Consider the following 17,933-nt stretch of genomic DNA (forward strand, 5'->3'; position numbering starts at 1 on the left):
GTGGTACCACAAACTTGCTTACCTCCTGATACCTGGGAAGCCAAAAGAGACAGGAATGGACCAAGGTCCCCGTATATCTTCAATGATACATTCCTACTGGCCTAACTTCAGTACAGCTTAAATTTCTAGCGTTTTCAACACCTCTCTTCAGTTCTAACAGCTAGGGATCAACCCTTCAATATAAGGGCTTTTTGAGGCCACTTGAGCTCAAAACTATAACAGAGCTGTTTAGGAAAGCAACCAATATCTGTTAGTAAATAGCTCTAGCAAGGTGCTTTCGTAGCTTATTTGAATATCATCGTATTTCAAACTAAGCGTTACATGACCCCTGCTTTGACAGAGACAGCTCATAGTCTCTATTATCCTAATTCATGCCTTTGAGTTTTAATGGAACAATGCCATTCTCTCTGTTTCTGTATAATTTCAATAGATATAGAGTCATTTGATGAGAAAAGTTTTCATGCCGACAAATGGCACCATTTCACTGGAGGATGGCACGCTTGTGTCATGTGTCCCTTTGGTCCCCTGTCATAGGTCTCCAGAAATTACCAGCCAATCAAGGTACACCTACCAAGCACAGCTCCAGCCTGCAATCCTTACAAGAGTTCCAGAAAAAAAAAAAGAAGAAACAAAGATGCACCTTCCATACTTGTACGAGAATAAGTTCCTCAGTGAAACAGACCTGCTCACAGTTATCTTTGTCTCTGTTTTCCCAGCAACAAAAATTGACTAGATGATAACTGTGCAATTTTTTTATAAAGTTAGTTTCCTTGGTGGAAGAAAAAGAAAGAAAATCAAACACCTTATTAAAAGTATTTCTATATTGACTCCAAAAGAGAGAAAAAGGTAAAGTTGCTTTAATGGTTAAAAGTCCAAGTATTTGGAAACCATTGCCTGGATACAAGCTAGATCACATACCTATCTGTACTTCTGCTGTGAGAGATTTATTCCTTACTTATGAAATTAGATGCAGGAGCCCATCTTTACTTCTGTACTCAGTTGTATTCTACTTTAAACAGTTCAAACAGTTAATAAGTTTCCAGATGTTATGGTCTGATTCAACTAACTTCCTAAGGAAAACACAAACAGAAAGAGAATGTGTATTCGTCTTTTTCATTTCCCCCCACGCTAACACTTCCGACTTAACTGTTTCTTCTTAAAGGCTCTCTGATGTCTTCCAGTGAGTCTCTGAGAGTCCTAATGATAAATCCTCCGCTCATTTCTAGAGTCCACAGTGCTACTCTGCCCAGTCATGGGACAGTGTCTTTAATTGCTAAAGCTAGCAGGATGCATTTTAATTATACCTTCATCATTTATTGCAGACAGTTTCTGTCGAGAAAAGGAGGTCTTGGGAATCACTCACTACAAAGTACTTGTTGACTTGTGGGGGTTTGGCAGGCTGGGACAGAATTTCTGAGAAAGTATTAGGTGGATGTTCCAAAGAAAACAACCAATCTAAGAAGATCCACTTGAGGGCCATTCATTTGGCACCAGGCTGGTGGTTTTATCTTGGACTGAGGCCTCACGATCAAGACACATGGAGATACCCGTAAGTGCACAGCACCCCTATGACTCTCGTGACTGCTTCCATTTCTTAAGTGAGAGCTCACTAACTGCAAAGGGAATGGGACTCATCCCAAAGCTGCTGTGGGCTGTGAGTGTATTTCTCTGCCAGCTCGTGCTAATGACTCACTTTCCTTAATAGACCTTTCATGAGGCTGGAATTCGGGGATGGCTGTCTGGAGAATGTCTGAGAGGAAGTTCACAAGCCACTGTCCTGGTTTATGGTGGAGAAAGCTTCCTGTGGTAATCAGAGCAGTCAACTAAGGCAAACAGCACCATATTCCAGGAATGCTTCCTCATCACTTTCCATAAACAGTTCATGAAAGAGCAGCCTGAAGTTTAGCATAGTCAGGCAAAGATGCCACAAAACTTCTGAAGAAAGCCATCGGTGGAAAACTGAAGATAGCTTACTTTAGCAACTGTATCCGTGGGGGAGCAGAGACTCTGCCCTAGTGAATTGCTCTCATCCAGAGAGAATGTCCAAAAAAAAAAAAAGTGTGTGTGTGTGTGTGTGTGTGTGTGTGAATTCCATCAGTCATTTTCCTGATCTGCCAAGATGACCGATCACTTTGAAGTATGTGGACTTGGCCACAATGGCGTACACATGACTACTCTTTTTCACTTGCCTTTTTAAGATGTATTTTAAGGTCTTTATACTTACTAAATGTTCTCCTTTCTCAGAAGATATTCTGAGAGCAAGGCAAAAATATCACTCTTGTAAAGCCGTTTCCATTCTTCCAAAGGTCTGCTGGTAAATTATTCCCACTGGTCTTTCCATCTCTCTAGCCTGTGCAAACACACCTAACCCATACTACATTTCGACAGATGGCGCTTCATTTCTTTAAAGGAAAGCAGCCGTGGGTTTAGACAGTTGAATTTTTAAACTTCTGTATTTACTGAAAGTGCATATGGTGCTATATGGACAAAGAAATTTTACTGAAAGAAAAACATTTCTGTCTGCTGCACCTCATCGGCTCCGAGGAGGAAAGTGTGCAGTTACACCGTGTACTTCTCACAGAGCCACTTTTGGCTCCTATGTTCTTCCCTTCCATCCTTTCCTAAAAACCAGAAATGTGTGATGCTCGTATCAGAAAGTTTCTTTATTTGAAATTCCTCCTCTGAGCTGCAAATGGGAGGAGTCTGGAAAAGAGAGTTACCAAAGTGACTTGAGGGACTTCTCGGAGAAAATGAACACAAAAACATGAACACCGAAAAGAGTGAAATACAACAACCTCTGTGTGACAACATAAGCAGAGGCTGGTGTAGAGTTTACAAGGATGGGAGGGCTATAAAGCCTCCCTTGAGCCACTCGTAGTTCATTTAAAGGCCAAGAACACCCCCAAAATCTGTTTCTAATTTTACAGAAATCTTTCGAAATTTGGCACAGTAGTCAAAAGTCCGTGGAAAGGAAAAAAAAAAAAAAAAAAACCAAGCTCATGTCCTGACTTCAGCTTCCAACTGGAAGACGGACTTGCTTCTTTTCAACGGTTTCCACAGATGCAGTGACCCACGCTGTGCAGTGAGAATCAGCTAACTTTCAAAAACATCTGGAGAAATGAAGGTTAGTGCGTGTGGTCCCGGGGATTATCACGACTCAGGGGCAGCATGGGCTGAGTACTGTCAGAGTGTTCTATTGTTTAGAGGATTTGTGTGTGAGTGTTGCTTCCCGGTGTGTGTTAGGATTGGGAAGTGGCTCAGAATATGCTGTAGAAACATTTGTCTTAGCAGAACTGGAAAGGCTCCAGCAATTACCGCCAGATCAGTGGAACACAATCACAAGCTTTGTAGGGGAGGAGAGGTAGGAGCTAGGGATCGACAGAAATCTTACCATTCCTTAGTAGGAACTAAGCTCGTGTCTAATTTTCTGTATTCTACGTAGACATGGCTGAAAACTGTCTTCGGAGTTGCCACTTTGGCTGCGCTTGCTTTACTGGTGATATGCATTGTCTTACGGCCCTCCAGAGGTAAGAAATTTTCTGATTCACTCAGCCTGCCTCGCGTAGCCTGGAAAACGCACCAATGTGTGAAATCAAATGGGTGAACATTTCCTAAGCGCCTATTTTCCAAAGGAAGCCTGATATTTCTAAGAAGACGTGTAAGTTCACAGTTGTCTTGTGTGCAAGACCAGAAATACTGAAGAGTTAAGGGTAGGAAGAGATTTACAGTGTTATTTCAGCAACAGAAAAACCTGGGAGCTATTCTACATCACTCCCACCACCCCCAAAAATACATGCAGAAGACAAGTTTTGATAGGCCTCTCAAGACAATATTTTTAACTTGCATTGTTTTCTATTACTAGATTTGCCTGGTGGCAAGCAAAAATAATGAGTAAGAATAGAAAAGTTAAAAAAAGAACCTATGGAGGCTTTGAAATCACTAAATAGTGCTTCCAAAAAATGTAAGGAAGACGTTCAGAATAGAAATCTCAGGAATAGCCATATAGGAAAAGTAAAATTCTTATTCTATATGCAGTAGTTAAATTAGGAGGCTTGGTATAGTTAAGCAAGTGTTATCAAGATAAACTGGATTTTGTTTTTGTTTTTATTTATTTATTTTGTGCAGAAAGACTTGGGCTGGCAATGATACCCCTTCATTGAGACCTGAAAGTTGTTATGCACTGATTTTGAAACTAGTTTTAATTTTAATATTGTCAATTGATAGTGAACTCTTTCTGATTATGAAAATTCTTATTAACAGCAACTTGTGCTTCTAGGGTAGAAACATAATGCAAGAATAACAGATCCTGTACTTAAGATCTGGGAAACATGATGCAGCAATAACAGATCTTGTACTGTAGGTCTGGATAAGGGCTGGGGAATATGTGTGGTTAAAAGTGAACCAACATCACAGGGGATTGACGGCACACCTTCAGCCGAAGAACACGTGTCCTGAATTATCTGTTGCCTTTAAATTGAAACACACAAAAATATTGAAGAGTTCAAAATACTCGTGGAACTTTCATAGAATTAGAAAATGAATACAGGTTAACCTGATGAAGGTAGTGTCCTTGTGTCTGCGTCTTAATATTTACCTTACATGTCCACGCCCCACAGTACAAGATTTTTCCTGGGCTATTAAAATGTATGTCCCAATTTTTATTTTTTAAAAAACAAGTTCAAGTTCAAACTGATTTAAAGTCAGACTATCACTTCAATATTTTAGAGGACACATTTCCTTCAACCCAGAGTGTTGGGTTAGGTCGCTGACCCTTTTAATCCAATCTATTAAAAATTATCCTCTGACTTTTGCAAATGCTCACTAGAGCTTGAAATGAATAATCTGCTCCTTCAAAAATTAACAGTTTTTAAAACAAAAGTATATGAACTTTGTTGAGACAGCCTTTCTTGTCCACCATGTTGAACTTTGGACTTTGAAGTATATTTCCAATGAGAAGCATATTTATCCAATGCAAATAGCATATAAGGATAGATATTTGGGTCTATACTTACATTTATAGATGCAGACATTTGTGTAATTACATATAATCCCAATCCTTATCTTCTTTCCAAGTTTTTTTATGAATAGCATACTCAAAAATATGTTATAAACTATATATAACATAAAAGTCCTGTATTTTTTTTATAACATAGATTTCTATTTTCAATGGAAAAGATAATTCTCTAAGTGATTTCCTGATATTGTGAAATAATCAAATTAACCTCAAAATAAAATTTTAAGAATCAGTTATAATGGAGAAATGAAAAATGCTTAAGACTTCTTTTTGGTGCATAATATCCTCGTTTTTGTATGTCATCTGAACAGCTTCTGAGTGAGACTAATCGTCCCTCACCTCAGCAGCAGGCCTGGGGTCTGGTGTGACAACCTCCTTCCATTGGCTTCCCTTCATTTTTCTCACGCCCCACACCTTCACCATGTCCAAGACGGGACTCGGGTTCCACCCTACCTACAATTTCTCAGTGCCTGAGAAACACAATTTGAGGTGTTCAGTCCGGAAAAAGTAGGGCGGGCACAGAAAAGGGAACTAAAAGCTATTTAAGCCTCTACCCCCACTTTATCAGAAACGCCATCAGCACACATTTGTCCTCTGTGCCTTTTGTTTCTAGTCCAGGCGCTGTGTAACATTGTAACAGAAGTCAAGAAAGAGTCATCCAGTCCCTAAGTTCTATGCTAATGAGCTCAGATCCCTAAGTACCTCCTACCATTGTGCTGTTGTGCAGGCTCCAAAGTTCAAGAGTCTCAATTTTCCCTCAGGCAAACATGGGATAATTCTTCACTGTGCATGCCTCAAAACACACAGCCATCATCACCATTACAGAAGATTTCTGTCACGTTCCACAAGTATAAGTGAAAGAAATAGAGTCAAGACAAAAGAGGCTTCTTATTTCCAGGATCAGAAGTCCACAAAGGATCAGACTCCAGCCTACAAGAGTTTTGGAGGAAAGAGAGCAGATCTTCAGAATAAGCAGAAATATGGCAGTGAATAAGAAAGCTCTGTTTAGCTCACTTACATATTAAAAACAACTATGGTACAGCTCCTTCTGAAGTTCCCAGAAGATTTCATTTTCATTTTCATCCAAACTGAGACACACGCATTTCCGCTGCAGACCCGTGTGATCCTTAGCTTCTGCCCCTTCATCTCTCTCTCTCTCTCTCTCTCTCTCTCTCTCTCTCTCTCTCTCTCTCTCTTTTTTCTGCCTCCATTTATTCTCTCTCTTGAGGATTTTTCTCCTTGGAGTCACCCTTAGACCTCTGTGATAGTGCAGCCAGGAATAAAGTTAGCACAGTTTCCCTTTATCTATGCCAGTGACCACCATCACACAGACTTTCTTCTCTCGAGTGACTTACAGCTATGATGCAAACTAAAACCAGAATTAGAAAGTTGCAAAGGTTTTAGAATTCTTCAAAATCTCTATTGCCTTCCTTGAGTCATGATTTACGTTTTCTGGATTTTGCCTTTTCCTCCTCTGAATCTTTGGATAGTACATTACCCCATGCGGTGATACACAGACACTCAATACATGTTAGCTGGGATTTTTTACATTTATTTATTTTACATGTACTTCTCTGTGTATATGGGTATGGGTATGTTTGTATGGGTGGTTGTCAGGACAACTTGTAGGGGTGGGCTCTTTCCTTCTATCATGTGGGTTTCTGAGATGAAACTCAGGTTGGCAGACTGGTGGCAATCACATTTAACTGCTGGGCCATCTCACCATCCCAACTACAATTTTTTTATTCCGAAATTTATAGCATGTGCCATATATTCAAAAAAATGTGTCTTCAATTCTATTTTCTCTCCCATCCTAATATGGGCATATATATGTGATAAAGGATGATTCATAGATTTTACTGTTGGATATAGTTAATTTTAAAAAAAATCTATTTAATTATGATAGTAGAAACCTATATGCCTGAGTGTCATTCTTTTTTCTATATTCCACTTGTTTGGACCTAAAACAACATATATTTTAAAAAACATTTTTGTGTGTGGCAGTCTTAAAATGAAATAAAAATGTAGAGAGATGAAGGGGTGTGGGGTCATAGCTGAATGAGAGAAAGCAAAGGGGTCACACTGTGCAGAGTTCCAGGCTCTTCTGAAGTGTGACCCCGTGGCTCCTGAGAAGGGCAGACCCTGCTGCTTTAGCCTTGAACCACCATACGCCCTCCTCTCCTCCTTTCCGCTCTTTCCTTCATTGGTTCTTGCTGTCAATTTGACCTGATGTGTTTTATAGAAATTTGTAGTGAATGCCAATTTAAAATCAGATTTCCCATAAGAAATTAAGTCTTGGGCTTCTTTACAAAAATATTTTTTAAAGCAGGACCAGAAGTAGTCTGTTCTGACCACTAGGAGAACTTGAACAAAACTTTATTTTCTCACAGTTCTGGGATCTGGAAGTTTAGGACCAAGGGGCCAGCTTGTTCCTTGTTCCAGACTTCTTTTGGCTTGCAGACCGCTGTGTCCTTACCAGACTCCTGAACTCTCCTTTATGTATGAATGTCCCTGGTTTTCTTCTTCTTCTTCTTCTTCTTCTTCTTCTTCTTCTTCTTCTTCTTCTTCTTCTTCTTCTTCTTCTTCTTCTTCTTCTTCTTCTTCTTCTTCTTCTCCTTCTCCTTCTCCTTCTCCTTCTCCTTCTCCTTCTCCTTCTTCTCCTCCTCCTCCTCCTCCTCCTCCTCCTCCTCCTCCTCCTCCTCCTCTTCTTCCTCCTCCTTCTTTCTCTCTTCATTCTCACTTTGTTTTTCAAAAGCTACATTTTTATTTAAAAGGTTTTTTTAATTTTATTTTACATACTAACCACAGTTCCCTTCCCTCCTCTTCTTGTAACGACACCAATCCTCCTGGATGAGAGCTCTGCCATTACAATGTTATTTAACTTCAATTACACCCTTAATTTTCTAAACACAATCACATTGGGGTTGCCCTTCAACTTGTAACTTTTAAATTTATTTTGTGTATTTGTTTATTTGTGTGTGTATATGTGCATATACATGTGCCCTTGCACGCCATGGTGTCTGTATGAAGTTCAGAGTGCAGCTTCTAGGCATTGATTCTCTTCCTCCAAGATGTGAATCCTATGATAGAACTCAGGTCATCAGACTTGGAGGCAAGCATTTTATGTGAGGAGCCTTCTCACTAGCCCTCAACTTGCCACATTTTAGAGGACACAACTCCACTCATAAGAAGATAACAAAATGATATCTGAACTAGGAGGACTTCAAGAACAAGAAGGGTAAAAGCTCATGACAAGCCCTCATTATAGGGGGGAAAGCAAGACAAGGCCTCTCACTCAGGAATGTGTTTAGAAAGTTCATGAAACCAGAGCCATGACTCCAGAGCTATCTCAGTCATAAGCAAAGAATACAGGATTACATATAGAGGACAACATCAAGTAAACCTGCATCACGATTAATATTTGTTAACATTCATTAATCATAGCTACTCATACCTTATATAATGGATTTTAGAAGAATTTTTGAATTCATAACTAACTTAAATAGAACAGAGATTAGCACTTTCTAAGAAGAATAATCATTTCAGTGCTTAAGTTAGGCAGAAATAATTATTATTCTGCTAACTATAAGTGTTGTAACTTAGCAGTTAATTTTTGAAAAAGAAATTCTGTCAAATGCAATCATTTTGAAAGGCAATGTGAATATGTTCTTAAGATTTTCCCAGTACTAATATCTACAACTGTGGAGCAAACTCTCATATTTTTGAAGTGTTTTAATTTCATTTATTCAATGGCACACTCCACAATTGTAGCAGGGGGTACTGAGGCAGAAGAATGGCTGCAAGTTTGAAGCTAGCCTGGTCTACTTAGCCAGTTCCAGGCTAGCCATGTAGAGAACCCACTCTCAACACCCAGAACAAGAAAATAACAGATTCAGAACATTAAAGATATGTTTATGGAGGGGATTTATGTTCATATGTCACAGTCTTGACAGTCCAGCAATCTCTCTCTGCGTGTGGCAGAGGCTGAGAATTTGATAGCTGCTGAGTTCACAAGGCTGGATGCTGCAACACTCCCAGTCTGATTTCTGTAGAACTGATAGTTTCCAGTCCATGTTCGGAGGCTGGAAAAGCTGGGTTCAGTGACAGCAAAGGGTGGTGGTGATAGTGGCAGCAATGCAGCAGATGCACTCACCAGCGAGGAGTGGAGGTGGGCAAGCAAATGTGAGTGTTGCTTTTCCTTCGGACTTCTTTTTTTTTTTTTTTTTTTTTTTTTTTGGTTTTTCGAGACAGGGTTTCTCTGTGGCTTTGGAGCCTGTCCTGGAACTAGCTCTTGTAGACCAGGCTGGTCTCGAACTCACAGAGATCCGCCTGCCTCTGCCTCCCAAGTGCTGGGATTAAAGGCGTGCGCCACCACCGCCCGGCTGGACTTCTTTATATAAAGACCACCCTAGAAGGTGTTGCTGGCTATTCTAGGGGAAAGTTTTCCCTTCTCAATCAATCCATCTAATAACCACCCTCACAAACATGCCCAGAAGGATTTCCTCCATTCATTCTAAATCAATCAAATTCGACAGCCATGGCTAGTCATCGTATATTAGCAGTGACCACTGTGGAAAGAAAATATAATTACTTAGAAAGCTATCCAAGTTCAATAATCAGAAAACAATATTTTTACATGGCAAAAATCTCTTAATATGTGTATGCATGGAAAACAACTTCCATTATATTCTCCATAGCTTTAACAGAAATTGAAAAGTTGATTCTCAAACCTCTAAAATAGCTGGATATTATTTAAAAGTAAACCAGAGGGACTTGTGCTTCATGCATCATAAATTACTCTGAAAACTATGCAATCAGGATGTTGTGCTTCAAGCACAAGAGAAGGCAGCTGCATCTATGAACTAAGATAGTACACAAGTAGAGCGTTATGGTGGAGAGATGGTTCGGTGAGTGGAAGCTCTTATCAGTACATCCTGACCTCCTGCATTTGATACCCTGGTGCAGGATCCCACATAAGAAACAGGATGAGTGGCATGTATCTGTAATCCCAAAAGGATATAGTAGAATCAGCTGAGTATTCATTGACCAGATATCTTGCTGCAGAACAACAAGAGAAACTCTGGCTCAAGAAGGTGAAAGTCAAGAGCTGACATTCAGAAGTTGTTTTCTGACCTCTACAAACACATCATAACCTCTCTCTCTTTCTCTCTCTCTCTTTCTCTCTCTCTCTTCCATGCATGCACGCATGCTTGCGCGCGCGCACACACACAAACACACACTCACACATAAAGGAATTTTTTTCCTAAAAGAAAGAAAATTCTGCAGTAATGGTTAATTAACTTTTATAGCTACCTTGAAAAATCAGTGAAGGAAAATATTAACAGAAACTTCAGCTGGAGCAATTGGATGTCCATATCCAAAAGCATGGGCTCTGCCCTCACACCCTGAAAAAATTAACTCAAAGTGGGCCAAAGTCCATTCAAACTCTCTAAACCCAGGGAATATATCTAGGTCCTTGGGTGGAGCAATGATTTCTAAACTCTGACCCTAAGTACAAACTACAAAAGACAAAATAGGTAAACTAAAACATTTCCAAAGTTAACACTTTTAAGTTGCCAAGAATAACATCACAAAAGTGAAGAGCGTTCACAAAATGGGGAGAGAAATTTATAAAGACCATAACAATTCACAGTAAAGAGGGAAATACACTGACCGAAAGTCTGTCTACGGGATATACAGAGAAAATTAACAAGGGCTAATGAGCACGCGGATGGTGCTCAACACCAGTCATCATCAGCAAACTGCCAATCAAAGCCACAATAAAATGCCCGGAATGGAAAAAGCAGGGAAATAACTTGTCCACTGCAATGTGGCATGGAAAAGGAACAGAGGAGAGCAGCCAGAGCAGAGAGAGACATCATAGACGAGCTTTCAGGTCTGGTTGCCGAACAAAGACCAAGGGGAGAGGGGAGGTCAAGGATCAGCCCCAGTCATTTCAATGGAGGAATGTGTGCATGGCGGCTAGTGCCATTTATGGAGAGGAACCTGGAAAAGGAGCCTGGGTATTGCTCCTTTCTTTCATTTTTTCTTTCTTTTTTAAAAGCATGTACCACCATGCCTTGCAGAGACCCTAGATCATTTTTTTAAATTTTATTTATTTTTATTTTATGTACATCGGTATTTTTGACATGGGTTTCAGGTCTCTTGGAACTGGAGTTACAGTTGTGAGCTGCCACTAGGTGATGGGAATTGAACTCAGGTCCTCTGGAGAGCAGTCAGTGTTCTTAACAACTGAGCAATCTCTCTAACCCCCTCTTCCCTTTTCTTTTTTGTTATTTTCTCTCAGTCCCCTTCCCTCTCCCATCTATGTCTCTGTGTGTATGTGAGTATGCGTGTAAGCATTCTACCTCCGAGTCACACCTCTAGCTGTACTAATTCTGAAGTATAAATGAAGATGTTAAGGAGCTGAACACACAGGAGTCTGGGGTGTAGAGAAGTGGGGTTCAAGTGTGATACTGGTCCACAGGTATGTCCCCAAAAACTATACTGGGAGAATGAAATGACTTCAGAATGTGGCTACTCCTCAGGTCATGGGCAATGCACAGCAGCAATGAAGGAGCTACCCTACAATCTCAAACTCAAGTTAGAAGGTGTGCTGCCAAAGGAAACTGAGTCTTAAAATAGACAAAGAAAGGCTTTGTGTTTATGAATCTCAAGAAGGTCCTTGCATGCTGCTCTTATGCATGATGCTGACCCAGTCCCGTGATCTTAAAAAGCTCACGATAGAAAAACTTTATGCTTCCTTTGAAAGACTTGTTCTTCAGTATGGTTGCTACCTTCTAAGATAAAGAGCTCCTGCCCTCTGTAGCCAGACAGTAAGTACTCTAGGCTAGAAATGTCTTTGCTGGAAGTCAGCTCAGATTTCTTCGTGTTTTTTTTTTCATCTATGTTTCAGAGAATAATTACTCTCCTTCTTGCCTGTTGTTTGGTTCCTGTTCTAATTTTCATAGTTGTTGCTGTTTTACGACAAGTGTGCCTTTATATTAAACTATGATGGCAAAGCGCTCAGCCTCTCTAAACAGATAGATTTAAAATCCAAGTTTGTGATGTATTAAGCATGTTAGTTAGCCTCCAGTTTCTACTTCCTAACTTACAACTAGTGTTCACAACAGTCTATATCTCAGAGGAGCACTGTGAGGTCTTAATAGACGCAAGTGAGAGATTGCTTAGTCAGTTGTAATACACCTGTTGCTGACAGAAATCTATTACTTCAGACCCTCCCCCAGAAAAGCAGTAGTCTTCACTCATATTTAATTTTAAACAGCTTTAAGTATATTTTTTACCCAGACGTATCCTGCACTTATTCCTTTGGACTAACTCCAGAAACAAGCGGGACCCACTCGAATGGTTAGGATGGTGCCCCCTCTTAAGTAGACTCTCTGAAGAGCTGTCAGGAGGATGCTCTGTGGCCACTTGTCTTCCATGGAGTGGCCTTGTGGCATCAATCCCAACTCATTCACAAAAATAAGAACACAAAGACCTGCCTGTCATTGTGTGCTCACTTAAGATGGTATGACTCTTCTTGTGCTTCCTGACAAAATGTGCCTACAAAGATTGGATGTTTCTACTATGGTGCACACTCTCAATCTTTTAGGACTAGTCAATTAAATGGCAGACACAGCCTCATAAAAACACAGCGTTTTCAGGAAGAATTAGGAGTACCATGGCTCATTACTTCCTTGTGAATCATTTCATGAGTTGTAATTTCTTGAATAAATAATTGAGCTAACTTTCATCTTTGCTTAATATGTTGAAAATTCAAGTAATTAAGGCATGGCTAATTAGGGCATTTAAGTGCTGTATGAATAACTATGCTAAAGATGAGCCAAGTTGAATTTAAGGGCACAGCCAAGGATGAAGTGTTAAATGGGCAAGTGTCAGTTGTGCAGAGCCGATAAATATGCTTTGATAGTTACACTCTATTTCTTTTAAGCCATCAGAGTTTGGAACCACAAACGCAAAGCCGCCAATCTAAAATCACCCAATGGTTATATTACAGCATCTATGATTGTTTAGAAAATGGTTAGAAAGTCCATTTATTCATTCAAAAATTTGAATAATGAGATATTTTAATGGAATAATGATTCGAATTTGTTTAGTGTGTTTTATTGTTTACACACACACACACACACACACACACACACACTCTCTCTCTCTCCACAATCAATGACCAGAATGCTTTCCCTGATATATTACATCTAACCTGGAGCAGAATCAATCAGCTTGCCTTTCCCCTTTTCTTTGTAGTCAGGAAGGAGAGTATGCCTGAAGGAAAAGTCCACTGCAGGCAATGCACAGGAACATAAATGTTGAAAGAGACCATACACATCTCCTGAGAGTCACAGCCATTGCTTGGTCTGGTGGTAGTCTTCTCCGTAACATGGAGATTGCTATACAGCCTTACAAGCTCCCGGGAATTTGTAGGCAGGAAGCAGATCTGATGATTGTAACGAGATACATTAACAGAGCAGATTTAGTGAAGCACATAAGAATCATCCAGAAACATGGAAAAAATTACCCTACCAGACCCCAGCCAGAGACTCTGCTTCAGTGAGCTTGAATGACTTGCTTGCTTCAGGTCTTTTGGGTTTAGTTACTTGTTTTGTTTTCTTTTGTTTTGTTTGAGGCAGAGTTTCACACAGTAACTCAAACATGCCTGGAAATCATTTTGTAGCCTAGGCTAACCACGGAGTCATAAAAATTCCCTTGCCTGAGCCTTCCTGGCCCTAGAATGATAAACAGAAGTGGCCATGTTAGGTTTTAGAAACCCATTTTCTTTGTACATTGCAGTACTGAAGAGTGAACTCTGTACATTTTTCGTGTTAGGCAAGAGCTCAGCCTCGGAGTTACATACATAGTCCTTTACTCTTTATGTTTTTATTTAGACTCAGTATCTCACTAAGTTGACTGGGCTGACCATGAGAACATTCAGTAGCCTAGACAGGCCTTGAACTTTCTATTTTCTTACCTCAGTCTCCAGAATACCTCTGCTACATGCATAGAAATCTAGCTTTTAAGTAGCATTCCACAAGACTCCAAGGACCAAATTTGGGTAAATATTTAAATGAAGGCACACATAAGTAGAAGATACAGTAAACATAGTTAATTTTTTTCCACCTAAAGCTATTTCTTGTGTTTCTGCTTTGTGTAAGGCACATGTCAGTCATAAACATCAAGCATGACATCTGTCTTCGTGGTTGGAATTCTAAGCCTCAAGGAACATGAAAAACACACATGTTCAATACTGCCGCGATGCGGTGGCACAGCTCCACCAAGGATGTTTCAGGTGGCAGATGCCAGTCGATGGTGCAGTGAGCATCGCACACACAATCTTTATTGTTTTATATACACTCTAATGTAATTTGATGCAACATCCTAGAGGAGAGATCCAGCATCCACTGAGTTACAGATGCTTGGTATATCCCAGCAAAAGAAAACCTCAAATCCTCCCCCTACTCCACCAGGGAGTGATGTAGTGGTACCCAGCCTAAAATCAACATAGCCATGAAGTTAGAAATGATCTTCCTACCTCAGTTTATGCCATGAGCCTTATCCCTCATCTGCACACATATGTTGTGCATCATGCTTGGTTGGAGGTAAGTACTGTTCTCATTCTGGCAGTGAATGGCATGAGTAATACTACTTAAATACTTTACTGATATTTTGAGCCATAATATGACATATGCTAGCTTCTCTAAATAGATTGTTGGCATTTGTAACCACTATGTGCCCATGTAAATAAGTGACTAACTAGGAAATCATATGAAATATTCTATCAAGTGCAACCTTTCTGTATCGTAATCTAATAAGTACCAGGTGACCAATAATCATACAAAAAAGAAAATGACTAGGTCTTTAAAATACTTTGAAAAATTGGCCATACATGTCAAATTGGTACTAATTTTATTTACAACAGTAACGGTAACATGTCAGTTCAGGAGCTGCACAATAGCCAAATAATTCCAAGAGTGACTGATGCATTTTGATAAGTTAGAAAAAAAGTGTGCTTTCATTGTTTATATCATGGGCTCAGGTAGCTCGGCATTGAGAAAACTGTGATTTAGTTCAGTTTCAACAATAACACAAACAAAAACGCCCAGGGATCAAAGTACTTGAGAAACACTGATCTACATAATTTATTGAGTGACTGACTAGATGACTTTACAAAGAGGAGGACCAAGTCTGGTTCATGAGCACCCACACGAAGGCTAGGCACTGGTGGCAAGCATTTGCCACCCCAGTGTTGTGGTAGAGAGGCAGAAGGATATTGGGGACTAGCCGGAGCAGCAAGCTCCAGGTTCACTAACAACCATTTTCTCAGTAAACGAGGCAGAGAATAAAGGAAAGCATCAGCATTAACTTGTGACTTCCCCTTGTGTCTCTTACACACACACACACACACACACACACAGCAGGGGTATTTAAAGAATACTTTTGGGCTGAGGAGACAGTTCAGCTTACTCTGTCATCATGGAGACCTAAGTTCAAATCCTCAAGCCTCACATAAAAAAATAAATAAATAAATAAAGTTGGGTATAATCCTGTGTGTCTGAAACCAGGTATTGCAAAGGGTGGAGACAGGAGAGTGAACAGTCACGCTTCAGTTTTAGAGAGAGATTCTGCTTCAAAGGAGTACGGAAGAAAGGGAAAGGGATACAGCAGGGTGCTCAACATCTGACTGGTCACATCCCATTCATATATAGAAAGCAGGGGTGGTGGAATTGGAAGCAGGTTGGGGCTATAAACTCTTAATGCCTCCCCAGTAAAGTCCATTTTCCCACCAGGGTCCACATCCTGAACGTTCTGTGATCTCTAAAACAGTGCCAGCTGCTGAGGACCAAGTATTCAAATACTTGAGCCTTATGGGGGAACATTTTCCTTTTAAACCACCACAATAACCAAACCCATGGCCATAATCAGATTGTGGGCCATATGCACATCTGTAGGAATAGATTAAAATAGCCGAGGACGCTACTGTTCAATTAACCACTTAGCTGTGATTACAGGGCACGCACACATGACTGTTACTTCAAGGTAAATAAAGCAAACTGAGCCCCGCATTTCCTAGTGTAGTCTAGTATGACTGAATGGGATTGCCAGTATTGTGTGGACAGATCCCTTGTATTTTATGTGAGCAAAGTAGGGCTGCAGAGATCCACCAAAGCAATATAATTAATGAAGAATATATACCCACCCACTCATACTTACATGCCTCCATCCATCCTTCATTTCATGTATACATTCATTCTATGTAATTTAATAAACACTCACTTATTAAATATCTATGTCTATTAGACACCAAAAAAATGCAATGGCAATCAAAATTTCCAGACTTATGGCAACCATTTGGGTTGCATGGTATAAGAGAACTTAGCCATTAATTTCATATAATTTCAAATTTAGCTTCTCTAAAATAAAGTGGCCTATGCACGGAGATTGTGGAAAGGAAACCTGACTTGCATGAGAGGGTCAGGAAGGGCTTCTCAGAAGTAGAAGACTAAAATCAAACATTCAAGCCTAAATAGAAATCGTGAGACAAAGACGGAGGATTGTGAGAGATGTGCGGAAGCCCCGCAAAGAGACAGAGGTGGTGTATTGATTTAAAGAGAAAAGTTCCCCCACAATCTCCTGCATTTGAACATATGGTTCCCCGTCGGCGGCACGGTTTGAGAAGGTTTAGATGGTACAGCCTGGCTGGAGGAAGTACATCGCTGGGCGGGGTGTAGGCTTCGAGACTAAGCCTCTACCATTTCTAGTTTGCTCTCTCTTCTGCAGGCTTCCATTTAGAACTGTGGGCTCTCAGCAGCTTGCTCTTGTTGCCATGCCTATAACTTGTTGCCACATCCCTTCTTTGCCATGATGGACTCTTGTTCCTCTGGAATCATGAAACAAAATATTCCTCCTTAAATTGCCTTGGTCGGGGCAGTCTATCACAGCAACAGAGAAGGGACTCGTACAGGTGGTTATGGGCTGGAAATAAAACCCAGCATGTTTGGGCTCACGACTATAATGATGGAGGAGCAGGAAAGATTGATAGCAAAAGCTGTTCCAGACCTGCCTGAACCTGTAGTCCAAGTTGAGAATTTTTATCTTTATAATGAGAGTCGCGGCGAGCTATGCAAGACTGTTAGCAGAAGGATAATATTATGGTTCTCATCTTCAACAGTTTTATTTTCACCTGGGCGAATGCCAGACTCATAAATGCTATTTTGAGGTATTGGGCTTTCCTGTAACTTTGAGGTTCTAAGCGGTGGCCTGGAGAAGGAACACGTGGGATGGAGGGAGAAGGGCAGCAGGGCCATGAAGAGATGTGGGGAGGGCATCGCCTTATTGCCCATTTGGCTTAACCTGACAGTCCTGAGGCTCTCTGCTGAGCTTCCGAGGAAATAAACTCATGTTTGAAAATACAACTGCTTAGATGGATTCATGTATAAAAGAAATTTTCCTGTGGTTTGTGAGCTATGTAAGGTTGGTTTTACATAAATTTTTTAAGATACTTATTGTGGTGCTCCTGGTCGTTTCTTTTCGTAAGAGTTTATATCAGGGCTAAGAAGTGTGTTCAGTGGGGCCCTTCTTAAGATTTCAGAGGGTAAGAATTCTGGCTGATTTCATTCGTCCCAGTGGGATTCTAAAATGCATCATTGAACAATGAACAGGAAACGGAGCCAGGTTTCACAAGCGAGGGAGTACTGCCGAACTCTGTGGAGACCGAGTAGGCTGTGTGAAGTTCGGCAGTACTTCAGAACAAGATTGGTTCTGTGAGGTCCGGAGTTGTTGGAACCTCACCTCCCTGCCTAGAAGTCCTGTATGGGTTTTATTTTTACTGCTGGATGAAATCCCTGTTTTCCCCGAAATCTTCTCCTTCCTCTATACGACCCCCACGCATCCCTCCCAGGCC

The 17,933-nt window shown here is 40.5% G+C and overlaps 1 protein-coding gene across 1 annotated transcript in view; it reads left to right on the top strand.

The window, feature by feature from the left end:
* The first annotated feature begins 3,018 nt into the window (after positions 1–3,018).
* The window catches only part of Fap (fibroblast activation protein alpha), a 69,450-nt gene continuing 54,535 nt past the window's right edge, over positions 3,019–17,933 (top strand). The window contains exons 1-2 of the mRNA XM_057755748.1: positions 3,019–3,124; positions 3,443–3,527. Of these exons, the coding sequence (XP_057611731.1) occupies positions 3,119–3,124; positions 3,443–3,527 (91 nt within the window). The 5' untranslated portion in view covers positions 3,019–3,118. The remainder of the gene's footprint in view (positions 3,125–3,442; positions 3,528–17,933) is intronic.

This window comes from Chionomys nivalis, chromosome 22 (assembly GCF_950005125.1).
Source record: "Chionomys nivalis chromosome 22, mChiNiv1.1, whole genome shotgun sequence".
NCBI classification, from domain to species: Eukaryota; Metazoa; Chordata; class Mammalia; order Rodentia; family Cricetidae; genus Chionomys; species Chionomys nivalis.